A 22,769-nucleotide genomic window follows, 5' to 3' on the forward strand; every position below is an offset into this window, starting at 1 on the left:
TGTAAACATGACCACGTGACCCTTATCCGGGACGTAAAATTCAAGTTTTAACCATCGTATTAGAGAAGTAAACACAGTTGGGCTTTTTTCTTTAACTGGAATGTGTCATATAGTTTGGAGTTATTTCAAGTTACTTGGATTCAAAAGGATTAATTCTATTTTTCTAGAAAATACGTGTGCTGATATGAGATCATTGAACAAAGTCAGCTCTTATAAATATTTATTCAGATTTCCAAAACCGGGGTGATATTTCTTGTTTCTACAAGGAACTGTAGACTTCAACACTACATGTTACAGCATACGTCATCATCTTAGATTTTGGATTCTTCGTCGGGACTCGAACTCACAAATTTTATTCGTTGATTATTCTTGGATTACTTTTGGATTTGATTCTAAAACCGTAAGTTCATATCTTTTAATTTTTGCAGAATTTTTCCAGTAAGATAAATTATTATATTTTTTCAAAGCTTGTTGTTTCCACTCTTTCTAGTGTTACTGTTTATTTGAGCCTAAACAAGTAACATAAGTGTAGATATTGTTTTGTTTTTTTTAAATAGTAAATATTGCGGCTAGTACATTTGGGGCTTGTTTTGTTTTCCTCTTCCCTCTGTGTGGATAGTATATTTTGAGTTTGTATGAAAATAGAAGAAACCCAAAGGCCCTTTATAAGGACCACTCATGCCTCGAAAAGATTTGCTTTCTTGTCTAATTTTTATTATTCGGTTGTATAGTTCTTCGCGTGATAGATGGATATTCATCAATCTATGTCTATGTGTTATATATGTATATGTTTCTATTCATCAATCTATGTCTATATGTTATGTCTATGTCTCTACTATATTTATCTCTCCCTAGGGTAGCGCGTATTCAGGTCAGCTACTTGCAACATTGTTGAAAGTGTTCCGCCAAACTGAGGTCATCCCTTCGCTACCTTGTTACCAATCTCCAGTACCATGAAGTCACCTCACCTGTTCCATTCATATTGTCCTGATACAAAACTCAACCTTTTGTCTTGTCGATATATTGGCCCAGGGTGATATTACAAATGTTGTTGCATTAGTGGCCCAGGGCGGTCTTGTAATGCTAATTCTCACTGTCACTTAAGTGGCCCCATTCACGATTAGTTGTGCAGTTGTTTCTCTTCGTCTTTTTTTTTTTTTTTCGTTTGCTACATGTCTGTTTGCCTATAATAATTATACATCTATTTCATCCAAAAACAATCCTGTCAACACGCCTATGTCCTTCTGAAGTCCCATCGTCCTCTAAGATAATGTACCCCATTATTTCTCTTTTGTAATGAAGTCTTGGTAGGTTTTCATGTGTGTGTATGTGTGTGTGATACAGCGTAAGACACATCACCCGAAAAAGCACTAAAACAAAAACATGTGGTTTGTCTTACATTGTAGGACTGTATGTGTGTGTACGTCCTTGCGTATGCTAGCCACATTGGCTTGTATCGTTGCTTACAATTGACCTGCAGTACATGTATGACAGGTTAATTGTAAGCAACGATACGAGCCCCTGTGCTGCTAGCTAGTTTGGTTACATACGTGCCTTCATATATGCCGTACCCCTCCCCCTTCAGTCTCTATCTCTCTCTCTCTGTGAATATTTACCCCTTCTACAGATACATTCAGTAAGAAAGAAAACATTCACTTGTTTGTTTGTAATAGCTGAATGGTAGTTTTGTTCTTTTTTGTTATGAAGTTTCTTTCTATGTTTATGTTTATGCATGCACTTCTATGTAAATTTGTTGGATATCACTTTTACCGATAATTCCAGTAAATTATATAAATAAAAAGAATTTGTTAGTTCCTTATATACATAACGAGAGGGTTTTGAGTGAGCGATTTGGAGCGTTTCGAAGGTTTGGGGTGGTTTCGAATGGACCGGACCCTTCCAAACCGGAAACACACTTTACACTTGCCAAATGTTATGACATATATGACATAGGCGCTAACGTACGAGACATTTTCTTTGCTTGCTTTGAGAGTTGACCCGATGATTACAGCTGGCAGAGTTTTTCTAGGATGTATTGGTCGGGTTCTCAGTTTACGTAAACTGAAAAACTGTTGTCACTATCAGATACGGCCAGTTTATTCATCAAATAGTGTGTTAATGAGGAACGTTCTACTGATGGCAAAATCAGCACCGGCTTCATCTGTTACACCTAAACCACAACAGTTTGATTATTTCCTTGTGCTCGATTTCGAAGCAACATGTGATGACAGAGAAAATATGATTCCACAGGTTTGAATGTGCCAACATTGTACAGCATAAAATTTACTTCCCTCTTTACTTATTATAATGTACCATTGTACATTTGTATACACTAAGTACAGTGGGTGCAACAATATAGGATCACCGACAGAAACGGATCATTTTAACGTTTGTCACTTCTTTTATTGTCAAATACTAAATCTACGAGCATAACTATGTGCAGTGATTTACCTAAAACGTAATAAAAGTTCGATTCGCGAAGGCGTTTCCATTCTAATCTAGGTATGAAAAAAATCCAAAATAAATCGAAAGTGCATTCTTTATAGTGGAGTGAAACTTGAGCCACAATCACAAAATACTTCGAGAATTTCAGAAAAGTTTTAAAACTTGCACAGGTCAAACACACGTGACATAACAGAAAAGTCAGTTGAAGAAAAATTTGATGAATTTGGTCTGGAGTTTTGACTTCGAAAGAGGTAGGATTTTCAATGAGAATGGCAACTTTTTAATTGGACAACATTTTCCACTTAGTTGTTCCAAGGGAACCCAAAGCTTAGGTCTCGATGCAAGTAGTTTTTGTCCATTTTGTATGAGAACTTTTGTGCAAATTTCTGAGTCGGAGACCTTTATTTTGACTGGATTTGTAAAATGATATAAAACTGTAAAAGGGAGATTAAGTTTGGCTATATGCAGCATGATGGGTAATGTCATTCTTGCCATTGTAGCAGATTTTAAAATCATGTCAGTTTATAATGTCCATTGAACATTATTACAGCCACTGAAATTTCAGTTTCTATCCATGATTTAAATTTTGGCTGCTTAGATATTGCTGTTTTAGAATTGGGAGATGATTTATGCTTAGATATCTTGACAAACTTTAAACATTCTTGTCAAACTAACCCTGTTTTATGCTTAGATAACTGAGCATAGTGATCTAACTGTAATCATTTAATCTCTTTAATCCCTTACGGACTTGCTTCTGATTGCACATAACATAATCTTTGTCAATCAACTTGAAACACTTAAGCCAGCTGACTGGGCCAATCAAATCAAAGGGATATTAATTGTTTTATGTTGCTTGAAATTAGCAACTAAAACATCTTGTTCAGCATAGTTTAGACACTTACTGGAATTTGGTAACACTTATATCTAGCCATGAAATTAAAAAAATGTCCACATGACATAGTGTTGTGTTAATTTAACATATTGCGAACAGGACATATCAACCAATGATGGCTTAAGAGTCATTAGAAATGCCGTTATGGCCTAAAATGTACATTGATATGTTGCAGACAGACCTGTTTGCAAACAATTCCTTGATTTTATGAATAGGGTAACATCAGACCCACAAGTAGTCCATCATTATCAACACATATTTTGGGGGCTGATTGAGATTAATGTTACAGCAGCTCTTGAATGAGATGAAATGCTGAAGTTATTTTTCTGTTGAAAACCTGTTTAATGGTGCGGACTATGGATAATTTATTTATAGAAGCCAGTTTATTAAAATGTTTTTTTTTCTTCAGGTTGTATTTTAAATTGTTTTTCTTGATCTATTTACTGCCATTCTTATTTGTTGTTGTTGTTTTGGGTTTAATGCCATTGCTCAGTGCAAGATAGGCAATACATGGCAGCCAGTGTAACTGGTGGAGGAAGAACCTGGGAAAACTCCAGCAAGAACCACCAACTCAAGGGAAGCTACTGGCTAAATCTCTCACATACCCGCATTGGCTCTGCCTGAGACTTGAACCCATGTGGGAAGAGGTGAGATGTCAGTGATTGGTAAAGGCAAGCACTTTAGACCACTCGACCACCCACAGAACCCCATTCTTATGTGAAAATGAGATATGACTAAAAAAACATTTTCAACTGTGTGTTGTGCTAAACAGCCAATTTCATGTTGGTGTGCTGCAAGACTCAACTGACTCACTCACTTTGATTTAAATGAGTTATTTTGAGACTGTCCATAAGTGTGGACCTGGATCTGTACACACATGATCTGGTACTGTCAAGTGCAATCTATAATGCCTTAAAACATGGCTGATTGGAATTGGTATTGCTCTCCTAATAATTTTATTTAGTGAACAGTTCTACATCAGAAGGTAAGAGATCGTTTTCATTCCAATTGTGTATAGTGTGTCCACAAACTTTATAAATAATTATAGTAATATAATTTATACAGAAAACGATTTGTTACTGTTAAACCCACAGTATAATGTATACTATGCAAAAATAGGGTTGTACAAAACACCCAGATATACCACAAATAAACCCATATATTCCTTTGACATGCATAATATGGAAGGATATTGCTCTTTACATATTATATATTGTACAAAGATATCAGAAAAGTTGACCAGTTGCATTAGATTGGTAGGATTTTCTCTGCCTTGTTGGTATATTGTTTGGTGTTTGTCTTTTACACACTCGTTTATACTATTGATTGATATAAAATATCTTAATTTTTTTAATTCCTTTTTTTTTGCTTTTTAGAACTGTTTGTTTTTCAGATTTCAGTATTTAGAATGTCTTCCTTTTCAACCATAGCATGATACCCAAAACACAAATATCTCGTTTATACAGTTTATTATAGGTATTAAAAGTGTATTTGTGTGTACTAGTGTATGCATAAATATACCCCAGATACATGCAATGTTGTATTATATATATAGTGTATGTTTTTCTGGTAATAGAAAATACCAGAAACGTTTATAAGAAACTGTAGCTCAGACTATTTTGTTTTTGAGTTTTCTAGATTAAACCAGTAGACAAATTCATTCTGTCACATTAGTCAATATGTGTTGATGTTGATCCCAGCTGAGAACAATTGTATAAACTTATGGTAGTTCAGTGTTAGATGGTTTTAATATATGCAACAGCAATTTGAATTGTAGTTCAACTGTCAGCTGGTGGTTGTCCAAACTGAGTGATATTGCTGTTTAACATGGAGTGTTTAGAAAGAGTCAGTTAATTGAATCATTAAACAGAGGGCTTAGATTTGGATGCAAAAGTAAATGCAGATAATTTATCTCATTGGTTGTGAATTTTTGTGTCTAAGTCTAATACAATACAGTAATTTGCAGCTTGTATAGTTTCTTTCCATCATGGCCATTAAGGTGAAAAGACAATACAAAGCACGGCTATGTAGTTTGGGTTATTTTTATATGTAAAAACCACACAACGAAAGGATATTAATTTGAATCACATTATAATGGATTATAGTAAGCTTGGAAACATTATTAGGAAGCAATTTGAAAGAATTGATCTTGTATAGTGGGATCTGTGGCCATTCCATTTGATGGTATTAGAGCAGGGATGGGCAAAATACATCCCACTGGCTGGATCTGGCCCATGGTTTTTTTTTATCCATTAGTTTATGTGATAGGGTATGGCTTTAAAAATCATTTATCCGGCCTGTACCCTGGAGTGTTACCCATGCCTGTATTAGAATGAACTGCCCAACAGTAAGGTACCATTACATCTTATTCATTTATCTAGCCTGTACCCTGGAGTGTTGCCCATGTCTGTATTAGAGTGAACTGCCCAACATTAAGGTACCATTGGATCTTATTCATTTATCCAGCCTGTACCCTGGAGTGTTACCCATGCCTGTATTAGAGTAAACTGCCCAACAGTAAGGTACCATTGCATCTTATTCATTTATCCAGCCTGTACCCTGGAGTGTTGCCCATGTCTGTATTAGAGTGAACTGCCCAACATTAAGGTACCATTGGATCTTATTCATTTATCCAGCCTGTACCCTGGAGTGTTACCCATGCCTGTATTAGAGTGAACTGCCCAACAGTAAGGTACCATTGGATCTTATTCATTTATCCAGCCTGTACCCTGGAGTGTTACCCATGCCTGTATTAGAGTAAACTGTCCAGCAGTAAGGTACCATTGCATTTTATTCATTTATCTAGCCTATACCCTGGAGTGTTGCCCATGCCTGTATTAGAGTGAACTGCCCAACAATAAGGTACCATTGCATCTTATTCATTTATCTAGCCTGTACCAGGAGTGTTGCTCATGCAACCTGATTATTCTTGGAGATTTCAACTTTCACTTTGACTGTCCCGGAAACTCAAATACATCAAAACTCATAGATTCCATTAATGTTTTCAACCTCAAACAGTCAGTTAACCAACCCACCCATAAACATGGTCACATTTTAGACTGGATTCTTCATAGACCTGATGATAACATTCTACGGTCCTCCCTGGTATCCCATGAACTTGCATCAGATCACCTCTGCATTATATGCCATCTTGACGTATCAGTCCCTAACCCTCCACCTTTATCTGCTACTAAGAGAAACCTCCGTATGATAAATAGAACCAAACTAATGCACGACATCCAAGCTAACCTAACAACTTGCTTACCTCTTACCACAGAACAACTCGATAACTGTCTGCTTTCATTACTTGACAAACATGCCCCAGCTACCAAGTGCAGAGTATCAATTCAAAAGTGTTCTCCATGGTATAGCAGTGTTAAGAACCAGCTTCGCACTGCTAAAAGAGATTGATGTAAAGCTTAGAGGCTCTGGCTTTCCACCAGACTCACTATTCATAAGCAAATCTATGAAGTCTCTAAGAAGAATGTCACAAATATAGTCCATGCAGCGAAATCAGCCCACTGCACTACTAAGATCATGGAAAGTTCCAGCTGCAAAGAGCTCTTCAAGATTGCTAACAAGCTAATGTCAAGGAACAAATCAACACCACTTCCAACTACCTTCTCTCCAGTCGACCTTCCGGACATGTTTGCAAATTTCTTCCATGACAAAGTACAAACCATTAGAGATAAACTTGACACCACAATTTCAATTGATTCGTCGTCACCATACAGTTGGGATACAGAATTTGAGTGGCAACCATTAGCAGCATTTGAACCTGTCTATGGATTTCGTACGTACAATCGTGATGAAGAGTGCACCAAAGTCATGTGAACTTGATCCAATTCCAACATCACTGCTGCTTGAGTGCTTAGATCCAGTATTGCCTTCACTAACTGATGTTATTAATACCTCTCTCTCATCTGGGGAATTCCCATCATTTTTCAAAACTGCCATTGTAAAGCCTCTGCTGAAGAAACCAGCACTAGACTATAACGATTTAAAGAACTACCGCCCAGTTTCTAATCTCCCATTCATTTAAAAAATCTTAGAAACGGTTGTTCTATCCCAGCTTGTATCTCATCTAAATTCAAATAGTCTTTTTAGCAATGTACAATCTGTATATCGCCCTTGCCACAGTACTGAAACTACTCTTCTAAAAGTAGTTAATGACATTCTCTCTGCGTTGGATAGCTGAAAGATTACAGTCCTTACCCTCCTTGATTTGTCTGCAGCATTCGACACAATAGACCATGATATATTACTTCACCGTCTCCAGCATGTATTTGGCCTTCATGATACAGCCTTACTGTGGTTCAAGTCCTACTTGGTCAACAAGACACAAATTGTATCTGCAAATGGAATACACTCCAGCCCGGTTGATCTATGTTGTGGTGTTCCACAGGGGTCTGTTCTTGGACCTGTTCTCTTCATTCTATACAGTCAGCCGCTCTCGAGTGTCATAGATCATGATCCAGTGTCTCACCAATTGTACGCTGATGACACCCAAATATACAAATCTAGCCACCCAATTGAAGTTGATGCTACCATCCAAGGTGTAGAGAGGTGCATTTCTGATGTGAAGTCATGAATGACTTGTAACAAGCTGCAGATGAATGATGATAAAACTGAGGCCATTCTGATCACAACACAAAGACTTTCTCATTCACATCCTTTACCTCAAACAATAAATATCAGCAATGCCAACATTCAATTCACACAATCAGTATGAAACCTAGGTGTTACTCTGGACAGTACTCTCACATTGCACCAACATGTCATGAACATATGCAAGGCTGCATATCTTGAGCTGAGACGCATCAGCTCAATTCACAAATATCTTTCAGTTGATGCCACTAAAACACTTGTGTGTTCATTAGTACTTTCAAGACTGGACTATTGTAACTCAATTCTGTTTGGTTCATCTCAATATCTACTCCAGAAACTTCAAAAAGTTCAAAACACAGCTACTCAGGTCATACTTAGAGTACCATGATCAGAGCACACCTCCCGCTGCTCTGTACCCTACACTGGCTATCCATTCGATCCAGAATCAAACACAAAATTTGTTTTCTGTGCTGTTTCACTGACAGATTCTAGTCCAACATACCTATCCGACCTCACCCATGTGTAGACACCAAGATACTTACGCTCCTCTTCTGATAATTGTATACTGATTATTCCCACTATGAAAACAAAGTCATATGGACAGCGTTCTTATGCATACCAGGGCCCAGAAACATGGAATGAATTGCCCAAATATGAAAAGTTATTACGGTGAACAGTGGAAGGATTTGTAAATAATACGTGCAGTTACTGTACTGTGAATATATGTATCAAAATTGCACATCATAGAATGGGCCATGGTAATAGCCATTTATTTAGAATGTAATAAAGTAATTCAAAGGAAAGAATGGATATTATCAGTATTTTAAAAAATAAGAATGAGAACACTTTACGTAATGGTTTTTAATTGTATTTTGCAAATGTATTTTTGTTATATTTAGCAATAAAGTTGTGTTCTTAATGCAGATAACACAAACATACATTGCTCTTTTTGATTGGTGATAAATAATGGAATGGAATATTTTTTGATGTTTCAGTTTTAATTAGATCTGACAGAATATGCTTATGTTGTCATAGTTATATTTTTTTTTTTCATTTCAGGAAATCATAGAATTTCCAGTTTTGAAGGTTAATTCCAAAACTTTGGAGACTGAATCCATTTTCCACCATTATGTAGAGCCAGATGTACACAACAAGTTGACACCATTCTGCATTGAGGTAATGGCATGTTTATAAAAATTGACATCATTTTGCCAAAGTAGAAGCATTTATGAAAGTTTACATCACTTTTCATAGAAGTAATGAAGTGTTTATAAAAGTTGACATAATTTTCTCTTATACTAAACCAGACAGCACTGAAGGAAGACAGTTAACAAAGGAGAAATAAAAAAAATTTATACATCTGATAGTAAATCACAATGATGTCATCAGATGTCACATTAGCAGATGGCAGTGGTGCCAACTGGAAGAGGTGTAATTCCTGAAGATAGTTCCTAAGGGACATCAGCAGCAGCCATATTTACTGGCAGATTTACCATTGAGTTTATATAGTGTTTGGAAGTTGAAATAAATGTATTGAATCTTGAGATACTTTTACAAAAAATACATGCATAAACAGAATTCAAATCAGGTTTCTGTTTGAATCTATATTTGTAATTTATAAATTGATTTTGCTTCAGTGTGCCTTGTTAAAAATGGTCCATTTTGGTGGTTGCATATATAAATTGCTAGGTTGCCCATCATCTCGGTAAAATGGGCAGAATATCATCTGCTAGTGACCTTATCGGGAAGCATCTACAGTCAAGTACAGTATTCCATAGTCTTGGGGAAATGCATGCTGTACTAACGTAAATCCCTGTAGTAAGCCAATTGGAACTTGAGAATTTAACATATCATGTACTTAAAGATACTGAGGTAGAAAAATCCATTGCCCAGTAACTTGAGGCCACTTAAAATTAAGGTTGGGCAACCTAATGTCTACATCAAAAGCCCACCCTGATAACCAGCTTTGATACAAATGGTTAAAAAAAATGTATCTGTGCCAAAATCAAAACAAATAAAGTATTGCAATTTTGACACTTCTCCTTTTAATTTGCCAAAACTCGGTTGTGAAATCTTAATTGGTACAAGTAATTAAATTGGAATTATACATTTTTTTGGTTGGACATTTTTTTCGCATTATGGTTGTCTGGTGGGCATCCCAACTTTTGGAGTAATTTTCTACCCTGATGTATTTGTACATTTCATCTATCTTGGGACAGTAGTTTCTTCCAGAGATCTCAAACATGATACTTCAGTACAGAACCATACAAAAATTTATGATGTCAAGAGTTGGCTGTACAGGTCAAAAGCTCTGAGTAAAATAATTTTAAAATATCCCACCATCATCAGTTGCTGATGGACTTGGGCAGAATTGGTATACAAGTTCAAACCAGCAAAACTATGTATATAGAAAATAATTCTTGATTATTAAATATATATTTTAGCTGACAGGTATTGTGCAGGATATGGTTGATGGAAGACCACACATCACTGAAGTATTGAAGGTAAGTTACATGCAGTTACAAGAGTAAAAGTCACTTTTCTTATCATCTTTCCTTTTAATCTCTCTCTCTTTCTTTTTGGGGGCCCTGAGTGGCTGAGTGGTCTAAAGCACTCACTGTTATGGATCACTGCCGTTTCACCTCTGTCTGTATGGGTTCGAGTCTCGGGCTCAGCCAATGTGGGTAGGTGAGAAAGCTTGCTGGTAGCTTCTCGTGGGTCGTGGATCAGTGGTTCTTTACAGGTTATTCCTCCACCATTTACACTGGCCACCATTTATACCCTATCTTGTGCTGAAAAATGGTGTTAAACCCTATAACAACAACAACAACTCTCTCCATATATATATATATATATATATATCACTTCCTTGATAGCTTGCGAACCCATTTATAATGCAGGGTCAGGTATGGATCCCATTTTTTTAAACGAAAAAATACCAAAACTTTATCCCGATTTGTTGAACTTGAAGAAACTTAAATTTTGTTTTGCTTGTTTTATCATCGTAAACAGCAGATAGGACCTGGACATTTTAATTAACAGTATAAAATTATCAGCTTTAAATAAGAAGTCATTTATTTTTGTTACATTTTCTTTCCAAAAGACATTCTTAGTACACCAAATAAATAACGAGTCAATAAAATTTTGATCAGTGAAAATGTCATGTCTTGTGGAGGCTGTAGTTTAGTAAATAAAGGCCAATTAAATAAATTTATTACCAAGTGAAATTTGGGTTCTAGTTCTATCTTTTAGTTTGGTTTAAGTGTAATCATCATAAATGCAACGTGTCCTCTTGTATTTAAACGTAAAATGTTGTTTGTGAGTGTTTCTCTTAGAATCTAATTAAGTTACAACTGTGTTTTGAAATCTGACCTTGGGAAGTATTTGTTCTATTGCTGCACTGAATTAAATCCTTACCCCCATTGTACCTCCTTTGTATTATCATGTTAATATCATCTTTTGTATGAAATAAAAGGGGTGGAATAAAACAAAAGTTACAAGGCATGCAAATCCCACATACTTAAGGTTTAGCAGGTTGCATGTTGGGTGAACAATTTCAATTGATCAATCAAATATTTAAAATTTTATTGTGCACATAATATATTTAATCTCCCTTAAATTAACCTTCTCAATTATAAATGTGATCACAGATAGCAAAGCAACCAAGTGAAATGACTACTTCATAAAATAAAGCACTTTGTTAGAGATTTTCATAAGGATGAAAAGTTTCACTATAACTTGCGAGGAAATGATGGCATCAGTATTTTAGTATTTGAACAATACAAAAATTGAGTTTTGACATAGATGATTATTTCATGAAATTAATGTAGCTTTCGTTTTTGAATCTTGTTTGGTGATGTATCAACAGTTAATCTGGTTTCCTGCCTTGTGACTCCCTGCTTTGCACTTAGTTATCACACACCAGGTAGGGAACCAGACTGATCACCAACAACACTAAGCAGTGACATAACACACAAATGTTTTTGTGTACACAGGAAGGTTGTTAAAACCAGTTGGAATAATGTTAATGATCTTTAAGATGTTGGGCAGCTTATAAATAAATGTAATTTATACAGAATAATTAACAACTTTGTTAGAAGAAGTGCTTTATTGACAATTATTCTCAGCGTGGTTATAAAGCAAGTAATTGGTCATTAAACTGCTCAGTACCCCCCCCAGCTGTTTTCTCGATGTCTAGCTGGGATTGCCATCATAACTTACTTTCTTGGAGGTCGGTTGGTAACTGCAACCTCGCTTACAGTGTGATCTATGTTGTTGGACCCCATTGTGTGCATGTTATCAAGGAAGAGGTAGGTATATATATATATATATATATATATATATATATATATATATATATATATATATACATAGACACTGCTGTCGGGCTGTCCTGCGCATCTAAGGTTTCCGACACCAATACGCCAATATTGGCACAAAAGGCATACTGAGTTCAACTGATCATCGAAAATAAAATACTACGATGCTTTCCATTTAACACATTAACCCCTGCAGGATTGTGTCATTTTTGCCTGAAATTCGAGTAGGAAACACATTTTTAAAGCTATTTTTGAATACATCCTTAAACACCAACTTCCAGGTGATCTTCCAATAACATACTGCCTAGTTGTGTCAGAAACATAGTTTTTCATTGGCTATTTGGCTCGCACATGAGCAGAAGGTAAAGGTTGGAGTTCTTTTTTTTCCTTTTTTTTTGGTACTAACATAGCCATTATTTTCATATCGAGACCACTCTTTATTCCAAATGCCCATCTTATCCTACTTTTTGCAAAGGTTCATCTGTCTGTCTGCAGTTCATACTGGTCTACCTTAGATAGGAGACCAAAAAGTCTAAAATCCAGACACAAAATCGGATTCCGACCACGGGCAAATTTTGGGTAGAAAAAAATCGGGTCCAAAAATAAGGTTTTCCCCTCTGTATTTTGTAGTGCAACTAGAAATTCCAAATTATTTGGTATCATTGTAGAACTACATCTATCTTTCTACAATACCACCCACTTTAGTGATGCGTGCATGACCATGACGCTACAGAGCTTGGCAGTAGGCTACTACCTCCTTCCACCTTAACTCGTTGCCAGGGGTTAATGTGTTAAAACGTGTATACATACATATACCACCGTGTCTGGTAATTGTGAACGTTGGGTAATTCTGTGCAACAATACGTCAATTCTGTAATCATTGGATCACATGCTGTTTTTGGTTGAAAATTCAATTTGCATCAAGAAAGATGATCATTCTTTAATTACCGAAAGTTATATTCATAAAATGTTCACAAATATCCCATATTTCTACTATAACTGCATATGAAAATGTGATTTCTAAAATGTCAACATGAAGACCCACTCCATGACCTTCTTGAGCTTGTAACCCAGAAAAACCTTTTAATTTTTGTCTTTTAGAATCATACAAATAAATACATTATTTAAAAGATGGAAATGTTTACCTTAGAACAGTAATGCATCTTAATCCATGTTTCTAATTTTGCAAGTTGTCCCATACATATTTTATTATCTGCTACAGGGATGGTCCTGGCTTTTAAAAAGCTGTCGCCAAAAAAATCGCCAACCTCAATATTTTGTCACCAATTTTCAAAAGGTGTCGCCAAAAAAAGTAGTGTACATTTTTCCAAGTGTTAATTTAGTCTATTAATGTAACAGGCAATGAAAATTACAAAAGATAGATTAGTTAATACTTTAATTACAAGAAGCATTAACAAAATGTTACAAAGTGTTACATGAAGATCCGTCGCTATTTTAGGGCTGCCCACTTGTTGAATGCAGTTTCAAAGTCTAATTTTTCACATCTGTACATGCTGATTCTCATTAAATTCTCGAGAGATGAGATGCAGAGCTTATTTCTGATGTCAATTTTCATGAAGTTCATCTTACTGAATCCACGTTCACAGTGTACAGTGCTGACAGGTGACACCAGTAGTCTCTCAGCAGCCCCCCCCCACCATGGCTAGCTTCACAAAGCTTGTAGCGAATTGCTTCCTAAATCCCAAGAATGATCACTGAATGCTGTAGAAATTTTCTCGACAAGAAAAATAGGATCTCCATTCCCACGAATGAAACTTACACGAGTCAACACCTGGCAATATTGGACCGTATATATAAGCATAAATTCACACCCAACTTATGGATTCTTTCACTCCTGTATTTTGAGAAATAAATAATTATTATTAATTATGCAAAACTGTTTTTTTTTTTTTTTGCTATTTCTTGTTGCGGAGTTTAAGTCTCTGCAGCCGTAACACAGGACTGATGGCAAAAGGAAAAGATCAATGAGTAAAATGCTGCACTGGCAACAGATGTAATTGTGATTTAGATTGTTTCCATTTGCTTTGTATTTATACACAGTTGTCGGTACTTCAAAGCTTATCAGTTTTCTATGAAGGTTCAGCAAAACTATTGTATTGGTATATGTATAAAAAAAACAGAAGGATTAGGCATACAATTAATTGTATCTATTCTATTCGCGTCTTCAGAAGTCGGTCAGTTGTAGGTATAGTGCGGTAGCATGATTGACTGTATCGCAGCATACAGTACTCAGCCCAGATGTCAGCATAAGCAGATTATGATGTAACAATGCACTGTAAAGATGGGGTTGTCAATAAGAACAAAGGATTGTTTGTGTAACAGATTGATACCAATGCATTGCTTAGTCAAGTTTGTGGCTTCCTTTCGTTCTGCCTTTTAATTTATCCAGTCCAAATCCATGATTGTATGTACAAATTAAATAACCTAAAAGTATGTCGCCAAAAAAATCGCCAGATGGGATATTTTTGTCGCCAATAAGGAAAAAAATCGCAATTTGCGACATTGGCGAAGCCCAGGACGATCCCTGTGCTATAACATGTCAACTTGTCGCCAGAACAGGATTCACAAAAAAATAAAAATATCATAATCTTCAGGCATCAGGCATACTAAAAGACAAAATATTACAGCGTATTGGAAGTTGTATCAGGAATACTAAAAGACACCTCTTATAAAATGCAGGAAGGAGCATCAGGCATACTAAAAGACAGAATATGAAAATTCTGGGATTGAGGGTTGGATTGGTAAGGGACTTGTAGCTTCAACTCATTTGGTATATGTTTTGAAACTAAATTCATAACTGAGGTACATCGGGTGGATGTGAAAAAGCTAAATAGTGATTATGCAAATCTTATGGACTTTTGGACTGCCTTAAAAATCTTGTTGATCTCAAGGATGGCAAAGGGTTATCCATTAAAAATGAAGTTATGTTTGTAAAACATTACTGTCCCAATCTTATTGTAAAATTTAGGAACTTCTTTTTATCTGTATAGTAATGCAGTTGTTAATTGTGTTGGAACAGACCATATTGACAGCTTTTGCCTTGAAAAAGATAAAATAAAAGATATTTGGAATTATTTTACCTGGTGAAGTGGCAACATTTTGTTTTCACATGTGACTTCACCACTAGTGACAAACACAATGTTTCCACTTCACTTGTGAAATATTTACATATATCTAAAAAAATGAAAAACTTAGATATCCTCCATGTATTTGACTTTTGTAGATTTTTTTAAAGTGGTTGCAGGATGAAGGATGTACACGATGTATTTTTCTTTTGTAGATGTTTGACAAGTGGATGCAGGATGAAGGACTGTTGAAACCGGATGCATCTTTTGCTTTTGTGACCTGTGGAGACTGGGATCTCAAGAAAATGTAATTTAAATAAAATAAAACTTCTTTTTAAAAAAATCCTGTAAACCAATGCTAAATATTGATATTGCCAATACCACCATCAATATGATTATTATTGTAATCATCAAATAAATCCCAAAAATTAAGAACAGTTTGACTTGTGCTGAACTATCAATGCATCCAACCGAATTGAGTACATGACCTGTGTCGGCAATAATATGCTAAACATGTTAGATAATAACCGTCAAAGAAACAGTTGCATTTTCAGACCAATTAAACAACTACTGTATATGCTCACTCATAAGTAATGTCAAAGCTGCACAGACCCAGCTCTGCTGTTGCATAATGCACTTGCAAATTTGGGTCTATGCATTTCTTTAGAAGTAATCAGTAGAATAAACAACATAGACTTAATCTTCTAGCTCATTATGTGGCAGCAGATCAGGGTCTATGTTGTTTGCAGTTGGACTCAACTTATAAGCTGGCGAATATGGTAAGTCACATTTTAACTGCTTCAGCTGACATATAATCACTTTGAAATATTCATTAAATTGACTCTGAAATAATATGTAAAAACAAAGACAAGAAGTTTTTAAAAAATGTTCACTACATATTCTCCAGTTTGATTGAAATAAATTTATTACTGTTTTCTGATCTACAGAGCATAATTATTTCCTTCCAGGGAATGACTGATTTAAACTTGACCTCTATTACTAGGGTAGTAAAAGTGACTTATGAAATGTTCACGGTTCTTCTTTTTACATTTTGAATGGAAGGAAGCTTGATCCAATACATCATCAGGGAATAAGACTGGCTCTGGGAGCATTTAAAACATCTCCGTGTGAAAGCCTGCTGGCTGAAGCGAATGAACCACCGTTATTGCATCGTAGAGAAATGCTTTCCGCACAGTATGCTCTCAAATTAAAATCAAACCCTCTGAATCCTGCCTTTTTGGCTGTTTTTCAACCCAAATACAAAACCTTATACAAAAATAAACCAAACGCCATACCTTCCTTTGGCATTAGAATATCATCCAGCCTTGACATTACAAAAATTGATCTTTCTAAAATTCAGAAAACGTCCATCTCCGAAACACCACTCTGGCTACTTAAACAACCAAAAGTACTTTTTACGCTACACAATGGATAAAAATCTGAGACAAACCCTTCTGTCTTCCACAACTGTTATCAAGAACTTTTCACCGAATTTAAAAACTACACAAGAACTTATACCGATGGATCAAAGGATGAGGAAAAAGCTGCTGCAGCCTTCGTTTGTGGAAATCACACAACGCAAGTTCGCTTACCAGATGGAACGTCAATTTTTTCAGCCGAAATCAGAGCTATAGACCATGCTCTGCAACATATAGAAAACAAATGTATTTTAAACAGCATCATCTTCTCTGACTCACTATCAGTACTTCAGTCACTACACAATAGAAAACTTGAGAATCCATTATTGAAAAATATACTCGTCAAAAATACAGAGACGAGTGTCTTCCACAATATAACATACTATTGGTTATCTAGCCATATTGGTATTAAAGGTAATGAAAAAGCGGATCGTGCTGCTAAAATGGCCCTTACTCAAGAGCCATCTGATTTTAAAATACCGTACACTGATTTTAAACCTAGTGTTAGAAAGTCCTTACGTCAGAAGTGGCAGGCATCATGGAATGATGCATTGAATACCAAACTTCATGCAATCAAGCCAGCTCTAGGAGAATGGACTCCTTCCTACAGAACCATGCGTAGGGAGGAGGTAGTCATTGCAAGAATCTGAATTGGTCATACTTATATCACCCACTCCCACATACTAAAAAGTGAAGACCCACCAGAGTGCGTTTCTTGCAATGAACTATTCACTGTCAAGCACTTTATGATAGAGTGTTTTGACCTGCAACCTACATGCGATCAGTATTACACTGTGCATGACATGAAGGAACTTTTTGATACTATAAACATCACTCGTATTATAGAGTTCCTGAAAGCAGTGAATCTTTACTCTAAGCTCTAACTTGTATGCTATCACCTTGTGCAGTTTTATGCATTATATATGCTGTCCCTTTTTAATACCTTTTCATCATTTTTCATTAACATACAACATTTACATCCCCCGTTGATCGGGAAGCTTTATTTTGCATCGTTACCATACAACCGTCTTAATTTCAACTATTTGTTTTTATATTGCTAGTTGATATGAGACTTTTATAATTTTTAAAAGATTATACATATAACATTTTGTTTGGCGCTGAATAGCCTTGCAGTGCTGATGTGCCATTAAAAATTGAATCAATCAATCAATCAATCAATCGTTGAATGGAAGGAATATTGACTGCATTGCTTTATCAGTATTATTATAAAATGTTTTGAAATAATACCATTATAATGCAATGCACTCTGCATTTCCTCTCCAAATGGTTATAAGAAGGGAATCTTCTACATTGGAGTAACAGTTCATCAACTAAATCAGTCCCATTGTATAAGAAGTTACTTAATGATGGAGTAACAGTTGATTCAACAAACTCTGCCTCACTCTTCAGGAGGTATCAAGACCCCAGTTCTTTCCTTGATAACGAAAGCTCTTATGAATTCAAAAGGAACAAAGCTGGTTTCTTTAGGTAACTGACTGAATGACAAGCAATCAGTAAGCTATGTATTTCAAGGGATATCCATTAATTTCCCAATTAATTAATTTTTTTTTTTTGAGAAATATATCCTGGTTCCAAAGAAATTCCAGACCTTGCAAACATTCAATATTGATAACTAAAACATGACAGGCTGTTTGAAGTACATAAATGTTTCATGCAACAGCATAAGAAAATATTACATTAGCTATGTTTACCAAAACACCATTAAAAATTAACTGATGTAGAAAGAAGCAGTTGTGTGCCATTTTAAAATTTGCATTACATTTGTAATTTGACAATACTATCCGACTAAGTTTAGAAATATGATATAAATATCATAGCCATTGTATAATCTCATCGTCATTCTAATGTTATCACATAGTTATGTGAATATTTGTTGTTTCTTCTTCTCCACTTTTTCCCCCTTTTTTTAAAACATTAAATCAAATATTTCTGGATTATATGAAGTATCCCAAATTATCAGAGAGGGTAAATATTACAGATTTCTGATTGAAATGCAAGCAAAAAAAATGAAAAGACATTTGCATGCTTGCATTTCAATGAGAAAAATTTGGGTAAAATAAGGTCTTTTATTTTGTATTTTATTCAACAAATTCCGTGTTCCAGAAATTCTGTCAACAATGCATACCCGAACTTCTTCAACAGAAAATTAAATTGTCTACTTCACTTAGTTGGTGAGATTGAAAGAGAGATTGGTGAGATTGAAAGAGAGAGAGAGAGAGAGAGAGAGAGAGCATATCAGCAAACTAAAAAAACATCAATTACATATCTCTTAAAATCTTTAAAAGATATCTTGCTTAAAATTGTATATAACATAACTTATGAAGTGTACAGTGAGTGGATTTATCTTGGATTCTTGGCTTTTCTTTTCTGGAACTCATGTTACCCTCTGTTGTTTGCTTATATTACATATTACAGCAAACTTCCACGTTCATCAGTTTGAGCTCTATATTTTAGCAAAGTTAGAGATTTGGTATGCAAGGTGTTGCACATAAACTAATGATGAGTGCCAGGGTAGTGATTAAAAATGACTGGTTTATTGTGAGAATTTCAAGAATTTATACTTACAAAAACTTTTTCTCAGGTTACCAAGCCAGTGTGATTACTTGCGTCTACCTGTCACAGGCTACTTTAAGAAGTGGATCAATATTAAACAGGTAAGCATACATCTGATTCTGCCGACAGTAAGACAAACATACCATTTTAAAGCCATCTAGAGCAGATGTATATTTTATTTGAAATTAAAAAATTATATTGTTTAAATTGAAAAAATGGTATTTGTATGTATTCTCTCCACATATTAAAGAAACCTTTCAGAGCCAGTCTACTGGGACCAGAACTGGTCCACCAGTGCAACAACCAGTACAACTAAGTCTCCATAACATAATTCAGTTCATTCAGTTAAAAATAATCATCAGCTTAAGCCAGCTTTCAGACTAGGGAAGAATATTTTTAAATGACCAAAATTAAGTTGTTTTCCTGTCATTGCATGATATCATTGTAATAGTCAGACTAAAAAGTCAGATTAACAGGATTAACTGCAGTTTGGGAGTTATAATGGCATTTCTTTTTAGAAATTTGCCACTGACAATTTTCTTCTTCAAAAAGTTAAATTTCTAAAATTGTTCTTCTCTGTTCAGATTTTGTTACCAGTTTGTAAACTTTGCCAACAACAACACATTCAGTTTGATTCAGGTTCATTTGTTTTCCCCATCACCTTCACCACCCTATACCAATATTTGAGCTTTTGAGAGCGTATAATTCTTGTCAAGAATGAGTTGTTTTACCACTTGATGCTTGAAATATAGTTTCCCACACTGTGGCGTAACCTTCACATAATTTAATGATGCAAAGTCCATAAAACATGTATTAGGGCTGTTCCATTTAAACATACATGGTACCCAGGGAAGGCATTTTTTAAAAATTATATGCCAGGGTACTTTGTTGACAAAGAGTTCATACTAAAATGATTTTAAAAAATTAAATTGTATACATGGGTGGGTACCTCACATTAAAAGTGTCCTAATTGGGTCCCAAGTATACTTTACTGGAACAGCCCATATATGATGGAACCTTAAGCTTGAGTTAATTTGATAATTTGGACTGTGACCAGTCGAGCTAAAATAATTTTATTGTCTGTGTAGTAAAATAGTAGTTCAGATAATTCATTGCTAGTGGAAATCTCTCATTTTCAAATTCTGTTCTGTAGAAATTTTTTTTATTGCATACTGTATTCTATTTCAGGCTTTTGCTAGCTTAACTGGGACGTTTCCCAGAGGGATGCAGGAAATGTTATCCCAACTTAGTATACCCCATCAGGGCAGGCATCACAGTGGAATTGGTAATTACACCAGTTGGGCTTTCTGGGAAATTGGATTACAATTGAAATTTCCTAAATGGGAAATCTGATTGGCAGTGGTACAAGGTCACAATGTTTCATATTTCTTAAAGTGAAAAACATCATTTGCATCATGTCAATGCCAACGATAACTCTCCTTAGTGTGAAATGTATTTTTAAAAAAATCTGACAAGCTACTAAGAGTAAGAGAACCAGGAATTCCAAAGCCACAGAACATAAACTTTTATAAGTACAAAGACAGATCCACTATGTACAAGTAAAGCTTGTTTAAATTCAGATTGGCTTTCTGTGGATATATTTACTATATTCTTTATTTCCATTTTACTGACATACTGTGAAATTATTACCATTTTTAAAAAGAATGTTGATAGTCTTCATGGCATTGCCATTTCAAGACCATCACTTGGTTGTAAAATTGCCCAGTGCTATTTCTAAACAGCACCTGGTAGTTTCAAAATGGTGCTGGTCATGAAATGGCTCCCAACGTTATTATTATCATTGTAACATAGTTACCTCACATTGTTAAGGGACCCATTGATTGGAGATGTGGCTTGGGTCTATCATTTGACTGATTGATTGATTGATTGGCATTTAACAGCACACTTTAAAAACTATTAAATGCTGCAGTAGTAGAAATAAAGTGTCCAGAAATACACCACACTGGCCAGTCAAAGCTGGTCTTGTCTGGATTTGAATCTACAACGTGCTAACCATTGCGACACCACAGCTCTTGGGCAGCAGGGAAAGAAATGCATGAGTAAATTTAATTTTTGAATTTTTTTGGATTGGGGCATAATGAGATGAAACTCCGACATGTTTTCTTCTGCTCCTGAATGACCCTCCCCAAATCTCTGGATTTATCTATGCAGATCTTTGTAAAGTACTACATATTTAGTTATAAGTATTCAATTTCTATTAAAAATGACATGACTCGAGCTTTTTGCATACCTTTGAAATACATTAAAATCTGTATTTCCAGAATTACATAACAGTAAAATATTTATCCATTTCTTATTCTTTCCCAAATGTTTTTTTAATCTACAGATGACTGCAAGAACATTGCAAACATTTTGACTGCTATGCTACGCAGAGGTTATGTTTTCAAGATAACTGGATCAGCCACCTGAACAAAACCATAGACTTTGTGACATTTCTGTGAAAGACATTTAGCTACTGTGCAGTCCAAATGATTTGCCTGTTCCTTTCAACGGTGATATATGTGTTCAGGATGCAAAATAATTACTGTCATGGATACCAATGGAGTGCTAGTGATTATTTGAATGGATTATCAATTAGTTTGAAAATCTTGCAATGGAAAATTATGTAGTGAAGTTATTTTGTGATATTAAAGGATCTCTGATGTAAGCAATGAATAATTGAATACAGAGTTCTTATGATTTTGTACAAAATATTGAATAAAGTTTACGGAATGATAATATACTACACAGTTCTTTCAAAAATTATCTTTATTGGATAATTAAAACAAAAATTGGTGTTTTAAAGATAAACAGGTAAACTGAACAATTTACCAATTATGAATTTATTATTGAAGTTTATTTCTTACTAATTACCTATATTTGATAAATATTTGTTTAAATTCTTCAAATTGTATAATTTTTGGCAGTAGTAGCTATAATTCTTTACCTCACATCTCTTACTCTTGATTAAAGTTATTTTTAATGGCCACATTAACGAGAGTGTTCCTCATTTGGATACTTCTCTGATTTAAATTTTCATCTTGTAGTTCTTTTTATGTTGTTGATCGAGACAGCTTCTTCATCCATTAGCTTTATCATGATGGCATCAGAGCTGACACGACCTCAATCATCTTTCTGATCTAAGTAAAACTGTCGTATTTATGTACCACTCGACTGCTTAAGATAAAAAGTCTCCCAAAGTCTTCGAGTGACAATACGTTGTCATAGATCAAAACTAGTAATATAGACTAATGCGGTTAATATAGACTTTATGCTCGTTTTTGTTCCCAAAACCGGTATGAATAAAATTGTTTTATAGTTTTATATTTGCAATCAGCAGCTAATGCAAAATGTATACCCTCTCATTTTGGTTTCCCTTTGCCCACTTGCATATACATTTCAATCTTCAGCTGTTTTTCTGCATTGT

The 22,769-nt window shown here is 35.1% G+C and overlaps 1 protein-coding gene across 2 annotated transcripts; it reads left to right on the forward strand.

Annotated features, from left to right (window-relative positions):
• The first annotated feature begins 1,910 nt into the window (after positions 1-1,910).
• Positions 1,911-22,088, forward strand: LOC149806782 (ERI1 exoribonuclease 3-like). 2 transcript variants are annotated; one of them, XM_089957515.1, is made up of 7 exons: positions 1,915-2,250; positions 9,005-9,121; positions 10,390-10,449; positions 15,566-15,657; positions 19,371-19,443; positions 20,531-20,627; positions 21,690-22,088. In XM_089957515.1, the coding sequence occupies exons 1-7, from the start codon at positions 2,002-2,004 to the stop codon at positions 21,770-21,772; spliced, it is 771 nt and encodes a 256-aa protein (XP_089813641.1). In that variant the 5' UTR covers positions 1,915-2,001; the 3' UTR covers positions 21,773-22,088. The 2 variants fall into 2 exon arrangements, with proteins under 2 accessions (XP_089813649.1, XP_089813641.1); XM_089957523.1 differs by lacking the exon at positions 20,531-20,627 and having other exon boundaries at positions 1,911-2,250.
• Positions 22,089-22,769: the final 681 nt, after the last annotated feature.

The sequence above is a fragment of the Sinohyriopsis cumingii genome, chromosome 1 (genome assembly GCF_028554795.1).
Source record: "Sinohyriopsis cumingii isolate HCF-2022 chromosome 1, ASM2855479v2, whole genome shotgun sequence".
In the NCBI taxonomy this organism is placed as follows: Eukaryota; Metazoa; Mollusca; class Bivalvia; order Unionida; family Unionidae; genus Sinohyriopsis; species Sinohyriopsis cumingii.